This window comes from Triturus cristatus, chromosome 3_1, assembly GCF_964204655.1.
Source record: "Triturus cristatus chromosome 3_1, aTriCri1.1, whole genome shotgun sequence".
NCBI classification, from domain to species: domain Eukaryota; kingdom Metazoa; phylum Chordata; class Amphibia; order Caudata; family Salamandridae; genus Triturus; species Triturus cristatus.
In genome coordinates, this window is record NC_140583.1 from 307,636,855 (window position 1) to 307,649,320 (window position 12,466).

The following is a 12,466-nucleotide window of genomic DNA, read 5'->3' on the forward strand; positions in this document are numbered from 1 at the left end:
ATCCTTTTGCTCCTGATGTCCAGTCTCTCCAGGAGACTCTTATAAAGAGAAGGCAAGATTTGAAAAACGTTAACATATCGGAGTATTTCTCACGCAGTTCATTCATATAGTGCGATGACTACTTTGGTACTCATCACTCTATGTAATAAATGGTGGGGCTCACTGACCGAAGGCAGACACAGCAGGGATGTTGGCCATTGCTCAAGTCCAGGTAGATGAAATTACATTTATTGTATGTAGTATATATTCCTTGAATATTGATGACCCAAGTTTTTTTTGTATAAATTATTAATTGAATTGGCCATTGGGGAAGCCCCACATATTGCATATGGTGACTGGTTGTATGTTAGACACTATTCTTGACACCATGATTGCCTTTTTCATCCTCAAAGTATGGAGAGCAAAGGACAGTAGCTACAAAATGGTTGGTACTTTAGAGCTAGCAGTCACATTGAGAAGGGACAGACGGTTCTTTTTTTTCCTGTCCTCACGCACTATTCACAGATGGATCTAATGTTAGTCTCCTTATAGTCCTGTAACTGGTATTTGCTGACTATTCTGCGGACATTTAACTCGGATCATTCAGCAGTATTGTTTGAAAAACAGATAGCACCCTAGGTTGCCTTTCCCTAGCTATTTGCTTTATCTGGAGGATTTTAGGAAATACTTTAAACACGCTGTAAGTACAAATGAATTGGCCATTAACAATTCTGCTTTCATAAAACATCTGCAAACTGACTAGTTGATTATATTTACAAGAAAGCAGAAATAAGAATTGCTTATAGATAGATTCAATCCTTGTGAATTTTCTGTGCCACTCAAGTGTACCATTCATTGCTCCTTTTTCTAAGACATTTTGGGAGAAATTGCCAGATCTTCAAATCTGGGCATAAAAAGGGAACAAATGGATAGGGACACATACTTCCAACTACATTTAAGTAGCTCACCAGAAGAGACTCAAGACTTATTCGCCCTGTTTGTTTAAGGGTGCTACAATATGGGACTGTTATTGATTTCTCTATTGCTCCTGTGAGGAAATTAAAATGAGACCATTAGATGACTGCCTTTGGTGTACTTTGGGAAACAATATTTTCAGTATATTGAAGTTAATTACTTTCTGTGACATTCAGTGAAGTCCTAGGGCAATTTATTTTTTGGGGAGTAGCTGAGATCTCCATAGTACTATACGTGCTTTTAGTTTATATAAGTTCAATTGTTGGAGTATGTAAGAAGAAAGGCCTGTTGTGATTCTGCCACTAGTGGAGAGGGATTAATGTAGTCTGAAATTTAGATCTACTGGTAGCGAAATATATGAAGCTTGTTTAAACCGCGTCTTGTACTGCCATGCATGCAATACGAATTGAGGGCGAACCAAAGTAAGTGATATTATTCATATAATAACATTTTTGGTAATAAGGATGACAAATGTTTTATTACATCCTTTTATAATGCCCTTTTATCAGTGGTTCAAGAAAACGTAGACCAGTAACATAATCAGACTGTTGGGGTCTTAACAGATGTAGATTTGGTTATATATTTCCACTCCCAAACATGTGATTAAGAGGAATTATGCAAAGTGCATCTTTCACATATGCAGGGCTTATTGCGGTTTAGAAATAACTTGGTCATGACATTTCAAAAACGAATGTATATAAATGCGCTCACTGCTTCATATAAAAAGAGGTAGTTGGTATTACTTAAATGAGAGATGGCCGTTTCTAGGCAGAAATCTAAATGTGGTAATGACCCCACTAAGTACTTTCAGATCTTAGTACAGCTAAGAAAAATCAATCACTCAATGGTGTCCTGCCACAGATGGCATGCTTGGTGCTTTACATTTATTCCGATCCTGTATCTTAGGGTTCAAATGATTAATTTGATTAATTCAGGGGATGTACTGTCTGGGCATATATGAAAGGGGCCTCGAAAGCGGACCCCTGAAAGTAGGTTTCTTTCTCTGAAGATTTATTTTGTCAACTGGTAAGAGATGTGGACGTAATGGTTGTATTTGTGGTGAAGATAGTTGCTTGCAGATATTGGTTGAAATTATGTTGAAGTCCTGTTTGCGCACCTTTATAGTGCCGTCCACCTTAGGGTGGTAATGACCGTGGCATTGGCTTATCACAGATCCTCCCTGATTTCAACTTTTATGTAGACCTGTTGATATGCAATGTCCCTATAGGAAAGTCATTTTTGTCTTTTGTAACTTTTATGAAAATGTTTAGTGTGATAATTATAAACAGTTATGCATTGATAAACACCAAGTTGCTGTGTTGACCTGCAGAGTTATACAATAAAAAAGTTTGTGATTGGTTGAAATGTGTGATTGGCCTCATATAACTTGTCACCCGTATATATTTAAATTACATTTAGAATTTGAGAGCTGTCATTTTTATTTTTATCAAGATTGTTCTAAACATATTTTTTTCTAATCTGACACTTCGAGATGCGTTCTATGTTAACAATTCTTTTCCTTGTCATTAACAGAGGAGATGGCCACATACCTAAGATACGTCCGCCGGTTAGACTTCTTTGAGAAACCAGATTATGAATATTTGCGTACACTGTTCACGGAGCTGTTTGACAGAAAAGGATTCACATTCGATTACGCCTACGACTGGATTGGCAGGCCAATTGTAAGTCCTAGTGTGCAGATGGGCTATTCTTGGTTCATTGTTAATTTTCTGCCTTATATTGTAATATGCATGCAGATAATGACTTAGATCTGGGGTAGCTAAGTGTTTGAGATTGCTTGTGAAATTCATAACTCCTTTCTGAGTGTTGTGAACAACTAGAAACCTCCACTTCAAACATCTCAGTGGTGACGGGTGGGAGAATCTGAAAAGCAAGTACTGTAGGACCAAAAGCAAGTACTATAGGACTTCCCTCTTAGTCTGTGTGTGAGACGGCCATTATGTAACATAACCATGCTAACCAGGTCAGTGGAACCACATACTGCAATGGCATTTTGTGAATGACAATCATTGTAATGTAACATTGATGATAAAATATTCCGTATGTATTTCGCAATGTGTTCCCTTTCTGAAGAGCTTTACTCTTTTGACTCTCAAAGTGGTTTACTTTGGTTGCCTTAAAAGTGGATTGTTGTTCTCAAAGTACATCCAGTTCATTTTAAAGTTGGGAATGCCCACACCTTAAAATCCTGGGAAAATTACTTTATGATTTTATTTAATTATTTACTAGGAAGTGTAAACTGATTTTTATTTTTTATTTTATGGTAGTGTAGGTTGCTGTAAAATGGAGATTTACAACCGTACACCAGTTTCAAACTACTTGTCAATGATGACTGTGGAGTTTATATTGATATGTTAGAATTGCAGTTTTGATCAGCAGCTCTGTGTGAAATTAGTTTGAAATCTTTGGACCACCATTTTTTTAAGAGGGTGTATATTACAGAATGTCCAGCTACACTGATCTCCATGATTGATTACTTTGTGAGCATGGCTCTAGAGGACAATTGATTTTCTTGTTGGAGGGAAAAGCAACAGGCCTGCACCTTGCAACCTCTTCTAGCGTGGGAGCCTACAGGCTTGATAAATTGCTGTTACAGTTTGTCGTCTGGTCGCTCCTCCCATTTCAAAACAGTGTCTGCAGGTGAGTACATGGAACCTATTGAATGTCTGAAATGTTTAGAACTCAGTTTTGATGTCACGTTTTAGGGTCATTTCTGTTAAGATAGTTTGTGATAAGACAATAACTTAGTCATTAGCTAATGTTGAACATTTGTGCTTGCTGTACCAACCCACACTTTTACCTTGAGTGAATGTCAAGTTAGTATTTCTTAAATTAAACTCCTATAGTTGAAGAGGTACATAATTACTCAACACTGTGTTTTTTCCCTCTGCAGCCTACTCCAGTGGGCTCAGCTCATATAGACTCTGGGACATCTGCAATAACAAGAGAAAGCCATGCGCATAGGGAAAGGCCCCAACAGCAAACCACCCGAAACCAGGTGAGTCCTGCTATTGACAATGCATTCCATTTAGGCCCCCCTTATTTTGCAAAATAAAAAAAATATTTTGTGTACTTGAGAATCAGAGGTTCAAAATAAATGTGCAGTTTCTTTCCAGCTTTTCCAACGTGCAATGCCTGCAGCTTTATAATTTACAGGTAACCTCTCTAAATTGCTTAACTGGTACACATTTGCAGGGTGATTCTGTGGTGCTGTTACAGATGTACCTTTTTAGGTCTCGCCTGGCTATCGCGTAAGCGATCGCTCAGCGAGACTCTAGTAAGGGGCTCCCAAAAGTGGATTGCATGGCGAGCACGCGCACAATCACGTGCATCGTGCCGCCATGCAATCCGTTTGGCATCGTACTTCAAAGATGTGCACGCTCACGGCGCCCGGACAGCCCATGTGCACGTGCACGGCGTCTCTTAACTTTCGAGCGCTCCCAGTCTCACCACGGACAGCACATCAAGGAGCTGGTCGCGCTCATCACGGCCCTGCAGCCATATGCGCGTCACCCCTCGAGCCTCTATTCTGCAGCGTGATGCCCCTGTAAAACCCGTCTCACCGCCCAGATCGCCGGACAGCCCATGTGTACGTGCACGTCGTCTCTGAACTTTCGAGCGCTCCCAGTCCCACCACGGACAGCACATCAAGGAGCTGGTCGCACTCATCACGGCCCTGCAGCCATATGCACGTCACCCCTCGAGCCTCTATTCTGCAGCGTGATACCCCTGTAAAACCCGTCTCACCGCCCAGATCGTCTGTCCCAGCCTGTTTCTTCTCGAGGGCCGAGCGTCTCTGCCCTTCTCTGGTGCGACGCCGTCCTTTCGCAGTGGTGAGTGATCCACACTTCTCCCTGCCGACAGGACTATGACTCCGGCGCCATCTCCATGCCTCCTCCCTGGGTCCTGCCGCATTTCCGTCACCGATCCAGTCCTTTGTCCAAGTGCGAGTTGTGCGGTGGCACATCATTCCTTTTCCTGTCGCTTTTAGGAGGGGGTGGGGGGGTGGTTCTGCCTGCCTGGGCCTGATGACCCACTTTTTATCTCCTTTCGCGTTTGCCCTGGTCTTCCCCCTTTCGAGCGGGCTAATTCAAAATCGTGCGGGGAGGAGCTTCCCTGTTCCGGCCGACTTTTTGCCCAGGCTCCTAATGGCTCCATCTTCGGCTTCCCCGCCGGGTTCTGACACATAGGTCGTTCTGCTCAGTAGTAGTGCAGTGACTTCCACGCATCCTGTGACAGAAGCCATAACATTTTTACTGAAGTTGTGTGTCTCTAGCTGTGTCTGTGTGTGCTCACATGATACCCTTATCTGTTCAGCATTTTAAATGCAACAAGGTCGGATTTATTTTCTAGGCTCGGAAGTATTAGGTGATTTGTTGCCCAGAATCACAGGATGTTGAGCCGCCTCCAGGACTCGAGCTTCCTACCCCAGTTCCAAAGTCCACTGCTCTGGCCTTTAAGCCATACCAGAAGTGCCCCATCGAACAGTCTGCAGTAAGAACGTGTGCACGTTTCCTGACACTACTCTCTGTGGGGGCTAAACTTTTAATCATGTCTGCTATTCAGTACGGGACAGTGCACAGCTCAGTCCGCCTTGCAGCTTTTTCCCATTTTTGACGTGCTTCATTTGAATGTGGGGAGAGATTGGTGAATTGAAGAGCCCTGCTAGGCAGCTGCATCTGTTCTTTCGGGTCTGAAGTAGATTTAAAGGCTGCTCTTCGTTATCAGGTTAAACTAGGAAGAGCTTTCACAGAGTGGGTCCGTTTGAAGAGCCCTTGAAGAACTCTGCTCTCATTGAAGCACTTTAGGTCTTTCTTTGGTGTACAGTACTAATGCCAGTTTCAGTGTACCTTACCCTTCACGATTCCATCACAGAGTCAGGAATAGTCAGGCATTCCTTTCATGTGACTTATTTGTGATGAGCTGGAAGCAGTAATTCCACCAGGCTGCTGTGTGGCTCTGCTTCTTTCGAATCCGAGCATTCTGTAGTAGGGGATCTCTGTGTATAGTCCTAATCTAGTGAATAGTCCCGCCATGTGCGCGGACCCGCCCCATAGGCTGCCATTATGTGGCTTGGAACAGGATACTGTGCCTTTAAGAAAACTTTCCAGTTTTCCAGAACTTTCCCCAGTATCCCAGAATGCCCGGCAGGTCCCATTTACTTTCAGTTCTTTTTTCCGGCTCCTGCTAGCAGGACCCTGGAGCATTGAGCTCTCCCTTTTTCAAGGTTTTCATTGAGATTTTGGCAATTTTTGTCACTTTTTCTTGTGTTTAGTAGCTGGTACTGTCAACATGCCTGGCTTGTTCGACAAGTGCCCGGAATGTGGTCGAAAGAAGGCTAAAACTGACCCACACGAGGTGTGCATAGCTTGCCTTCCCCAGTCCCACGTGCCTGAAAGCTGTACCATCTGCCACTTGCCAGGACCCTGAGGGACAGGATGAAGAGCAGGCTTCAAGCTCTGGAGGAGCGAAGACTGAAGGCACCAGGTGGGTCTGGAGGGGCTGATTTGGCCCATACTGAGGCCTCTGGGGGGCTCCCCAGGGGCAGGAAGACCAGTAAGCGCTCCCGCTCCCCGTCGACGTCGAGGGCGTCGACGGCGACGTCGAGGAGGATGACCACCGTCTGTTCGCCGTCTCCCCAGGGCTCTGGGGAGAAGCGGCGTCGACGATCGCCGTCGAGGGACCTGAATAGGCCGCCGTCGACTACATCGGCGTCGTCGGCGACGACGCCGTCTTCGGCTTCGTCCAGCGGTCGACGTCGAGTGAAGACCCGGCGTCGGCGTTCGGCGTCGAGGGATCGCAGCTCGCCGTCGATGAAGAGAAGGAGATCGCCGTCGAGGCGGAGGTCGCCGTCGAGGCGGAGGTCGCCGTCGAGGCGGAGGTCGCCGTCGAGGCGGAGGTCGCCGTCGAGGCGGAGGTCGCCGTCGAGGCGGAGGTCGCCGTCGAGGCGGAGGTCGCCGTCGAGGCGGAGGTCGCCGCCGAGGCACAGGTCGACGTCGGGGAGAAGATCGACGTCGAGGAAGAGAGAGTCGCCGGGATCGGTGTACTCGGTGGTGTATACCCCGCCTCGGATGCCTCCGTCGCCTCCTCCTCTCCCACCTCCGCCACCGCCTCCTCCGCGGCCGCGGACTCTGTCTCCGCCACCCCAGCCTCTGTTGCTGCCAAGCACTCCTGCGGGACCGCCGCCGGTCCCCCCGAGGTTGGTTTCCCTTCCACGGTACCCGACTCCGCCGCAGGGGACCCCGAAGCCACGACGCCCACGGTCGCCTGGACCAGCGAGACCGGCGGACAGGCCTAAGCCGAAGAGGTCGCGCTCCCGCTCTCACAGGAGGCGACTATCGCGGAGCCGAGGGCGATCCTCGTCAGACTCTAGACGACGCCGCAGGAGGTATAGGTCCAGGTCGCGCTCCTCGGACAGGGACCTTTCCCCGACGCTGTCGGACTCCCCGGGGACTAGGGTGTCGCCGGTGGACGACTTGGTCTCGTTCCAGGAGGTGCTGTTGCGAGGGGCTGCGAAGCTGAATATCACGGTGACGGTTCCAACACCCACGACGTCCGTGATATTTGAGACGCTTCATAAAAGACACTTGTCTCGCCCCCTCCTGCCTCTCGTGCCTGGACTGGTGGAACCAGCCTTGGAACTGTTCCTCACTCCCGCAACAGCGAAGGCCGCTCCGTCCAGGCTCATGAAGAAATATAGGGCCCCGGAGTCGGATCCGTCCTTCTTGAGAGGGGACCCGAAGCCGGATTCGGTTATCGTGACGGCGGCGAGAAAACAACATGCGACCGCCCCGGCCTCCACGGTGCCACCGGACAAGGAAAGCCGCTGGCTGGACTCTGCGGGCAGGAAGGTGTGTGGTACCGCCGCCACCACGATGAAGGCGGCGAGTGCAGGGGCGTTGTTGGGCCGTTACGACTGGGCCCTGTGGGAATCCCTGCAGCAATATGCGGACCTCCTGCCACGAGACAAGAAGGAGGACTTCTTGGAGACGGTGCGCGAAGGCATGCTGGTTTCTAACCAAACGATCAGCGCAGCGGCGGATGTATCGCTATTGGCCGCCCACGCCTACTGTCATGGCGTCCACCAGCGGCGCCATTCCTGGTTGCGCCTGACGTCCCTCAAGCCGGAGGCGCAGCAGAGAGTGGCCAACCTGCCCTTCTCGGGGGAAACCCTGTTCGGGAAGCATGCGGACGATGAAATGGCCCGCATGAAGGCTGAAGCGGAAACCCTGACGGCCGTCGGGTTAGAGAAGGCCGAGAAAAAGAAACGACCGTTCCAGAGGAGGTTCGGGTCGTCGGGCCGAGGGCGTGGGCAGGGCTCGGGACAGCAGCAGCCACAACAGCAGCAGTTCCGCAAGCCCTTCCAGAAGCGCCAGAGGGGTAGAGGAGGCCAGCAGGCTACTACCACAAACAAGGGCCCGGCCGGGTCTCGGCCCTGAGCTGTTACTTCCCCCTCAACCGTTACCCACTCCAGTGGGGGGAAGCATTCAATTTTTTCCGGCAGAGTGGAGAAAAATTACTCAGGACAAGTGGGTGCTGAATATTGTTTGCAATGGATACAGTCTTCGGTTCATCAGCCCGCCTCCAGCGATTCCGCCGGTCAGCTCTCGCTTCCAGCTGAGGGAGCTCCAGGCGGAGGCAGACATCTTGTTGAGAAAAAAGGCGGTAGAAGAAGTACCTTTGTCTCAAAGGGGAAGAGGTCTGTACTCTCGGTTCTTCCTCGTTCGCAAGAAGGACAAGAACGAGTTCAGGCCCATTCTGGATTTGCGACAAGCAAACAAGTGGATTCGCAGAGAGAAGTTTCGCATGCTATCGTTGCACCAGATTTACCCTCAGCTGCAACGGGGAGACTGGCTCTGTGCCATAGATCTACAGGATGCGTACTTCCATGTGCCCATAGCACGGAAGCACAGGAAGTTCCTGCGATTCCAAGTCGGCGCCAATCACTATCAATACACAGTACTGCCATTCGGGCTAAAGTCTGCTCCCAGGACTTTTTCGAAGTGCATGGCGGTGGTGGCGGCACACCTGCGGAGGAACAAGGTGTTTGTCTACCCGTATCTGGACGATTGGCTGATCAAGGCGTCATCCTTCGAGGAAGCGCAAGAACACTTCCGATGGACGTGCGAGCTCTTGAACAAGCTGGGGTTACACGTCAACATGTCCAAATCGGTCCCGTCTCCGGTACAGTGCATACAGTACCTGGGGGCCTCCATAGATACGCGGTCAGCAAGCGTGTCTCCTTCGGAGGAGAGACTGTTATCACTCCTTCGGAAGGCTCAGGACCTCAGGACTGCTCCATCGACGACTGTGAGGAAGGTGTCGTCTCTACTGGGATCGATGGCCTCCTGTATCTTCCTCACTCCGCACGCACGTCTACACATGCGACCACTGCAGGAGTGCTTGGAGGATCAGTGGGATCAGAGGACAGGCTCTTGGGACAACAAGATCCGACTGCCTCTACATGCTCGTCAGTCTCTGAAGTGGTGGTGTTCGGCGGAAAACCTCCTCCAGGGGGTTCCCTTCCACAAGGACATTCCCACGACGAATGTGGTGACGGATGCTTCTCTCCAGGGCTGGGGTGCGCATTCCGGGGACCTGCAGATTCAAGGGAAGTGGTCTCCTTTGGAATCGACGTACCACATCAATTTCCTGGAACTCAGAGCTGTCTTCCTGGCACTGAAGGCTTTCCTTCCGTCCTTCCAGACCAACTCGCTGCTGATACAGACGGACAATACAACCACGATGTATTACCTCAACAAGCAGGGGGGGACGAGATCGCGCACTCTGTCGCAGGAGGCGCAGGCGATCTGGCGCTGGCTGCTGGCCCGAGGACTGACTATTACGGCCACGCATCTGCCAGGGGTGCAGAATGCTCAGGCGGACGCCTTGAGCAGGCTGATTAAGGAAAACCACGAATGGGTCATAAACGACGAAGTACTAGGAGAAGTCTTCGCAAGGTGGGGGACTCCAGACGTAGATCTGTTCGCCACCGCCGAAAACAGCAAATGCCGAGACTTCGCATCCAGGTACTACCAGCGGGGGACGCTGGGGAATGCGCTATGGATCGATTGGTCGAACAGCTTTCTGTACGCTTTTCCACCCATTCCCCTGATTCCGGCGGTGCTCATCAAGCTGTCCCAGTCCAGGGCGCGGATGATCCTGATCGCCCCGGAGTGGCCCAGGCAGTGGTGGTTCACGGACCTTCTTCACCGGTCTCTCCTTCCTCACATGCGGTTGCCGTGCAGGCCGGACCTTCTCACGAAGTTCGGGGGGCGGATGGTGCACCCCAACCTCTCGTCTTTGAGTTTGGCGGCATGGCTCCTGAAATAGTGCAATATGGTCATCTGAATCTACCAGACGATTGTATGGACATTCTGAAGGATTCTAAGCGACCTTCCACTAGGACATCCTATGCTTACAAGTGGAAGAGGTTCTGTATCTGGTGTAAGTCCAAGAACTTTGATCCGACAACATGTAAGGAAGATGTCATCCTTCCATACCTTTTGCATCTGGCGCAGTCTGGCCTTAATTTCCATTCCATTAAGGTTCATCTGGCTGCTTTGACTGCTTACAGGAAGTGCCCTTCACAGATGTCCTTCTTTCAGATTCCTGTGGTCAAGGATTTTTTGGAAGGCTTGAAGAAGGTGTTCCCTCCTGTCAGACTTCCCTCGCCTTCTTGGGACTTGAATGTGGTGCTGTCCAGACTGATGAGAGAGCCTTTTGAACCTATTCACAAGGCTTCATTGCAGCACCTATCCTGGAAGGCGGCGTTCCTAGTGGCCATTACATCGGCCCGCAGGGTGAGTGAACTTCAGGCATTATGTTGTCAAGAACCTTATACTGTGTTTCATGCTGCTAAGGTTGTGATGCGTACTCACCCTAAGTTCCTTCCTAAGGTTATCTCTGACTTTCATGTCAATCAGAACATAACTTTACCTACGTTCTTTCAGAATCCCTCTTCACCAGCGGAAAGGGCTCTCCATTCCCTGGATGTCCGAAGGGTGTTGAAATTTTATCTGGATAAGACCAAGGATATTCGTAGGTCTGACCAATTGTTTGTTCATTATGGCTCAGTCAGGACTGGTCTTGCGACCTCTAAGCAGTCCATCTCTCGGTGGATTGTGTCCTGCATACAGTTGTGTTATCAAAAGGCTAATAAGACCTTAGGGGGTAAACCTAAGGCTCATTCCACCAGGGGCAAAGCTGCCACGACGGCTTTGCTGCGTAATGTTCCGATTGCGGAAATCTGTAAGGCGACCACTTGGAAGTCGGTCCATACCTTTGCTGCGCATTACTGTCTGGACACGGATGCCAGGGCAGATGCTCAGGTTGGGCAGGCTTCGCTGTGAAATTTGTTCGCACAGTAGTGGTAGTGTCTTGTGTGTTCTCCACCGCTTTTGTTGTGTGGGGATGGGCTTGCCATTCTATTCACTAGATTATGACTATACACAGAGATCCCCTACTACAGAAGGAGTAGTTTCTTTTCTGTAACTCCAGTTCTGTAGTAGGGGTATCTCTGTTATAGTCATAAGCGCCCGCCCTCCTCCCCGGTGGAGAGATACTTATTCATATGTAGAATGCTACAGGTCTGGCGTGCTACGCCTTCAAAAAGAACTGAAAGTAAATGGGACCTGCCGGGCATTCTGGGATACTGGGGAAAGTTCTGGAAAACTGGAAAGTTTTCTTAAAGGCACAGTATCCTGTTCCAAGCCACATAATGGCAGCCTATGGGGCGGGTCCGCGCACATGGCGGGACTATTCACTAGATTGACTATAACAGAGATACCCCTACTACAGAACTGGAGTTACAGAAAAGAAACTACTCCTTACTGATTTCTGCCCCCTCCTTTTCATGTGTCACCTGAGCTTCAAAATGTCAATGTTCCATCTCATATTTAAAGGGAGAGCAAAGTCTCAAATATATTTGCATGCGGTACTTTTGATTATCCCGTTTCCATTATAAATGAGGGACTGGAAGTGTCTGAATGCGAAGAAAACGACAGCTGGTAAAGCTGCTCACCCTGAGCCTGCAGCAACGTGTGATCTTTGCTTTACATCAGGCTTCTTGTTCGCCTGTTTATGATGAAGTGTCTTTCAAACGCTACCGTCAGTACTGGCAACCAAAACTACACTACCACTTGCAGAATCTGCATTTGTATCACTGCCAGCACCGCATCATCAATCCACACTACTACCCCTTACTAACACACTACCACCCTCCGCATTGTACCACTGCCAGCACCGCACCATCAGTCCACACTACAACGCCTTACTGATGCACTACCACCCTCCGAGTTGTACCACTGCCAGCACCGCACCATCAATCCTTACTACTACCTCTTAGTGACACATTACCACCCTCCGCGTTGTACCACTGCCAGCACCGCACCATCAATCCTTACTACTACCCCTTACTGATGCACTACCACCCTCTGCGTTGTACCACTGCCAGCACCGCACCATCAATCCACACTACTACCCCTTACTG

The 12,466-nt window shown here is 49.3% G+C and overlaps 1 protein-coding gene across 5 annotated transcripts in view; it reads left to right on the top strand.

Annotated features, from left to right (window-relative positions):
- The window catches only part of CSNK1G1 (casein kinase 1 gamma 1), a 584,461-nt gene that overhangs the window by 463,732 nt on the left and 108,263 nt on the right, over window positions 1–12,466 (top strand). For all 5 annotated transcript variants that reach the window (XM_085643991.1, XM_085643993.1, XM_085643989.1 and 2 more), the window contains 2 exons: window positions 2,488–2,636; window positions 3,869–3,973. In XM_085643991.1, the coding sequence (XP_085500117.1) occupies window positions 2,488–2,636; window positions 3,869–3,973 (254 nt within the window). The remainder of the gene's footprint in view (window positions 1–2,487; window positions 2,637–3,868; window positions 3,974–12,466) is intronic.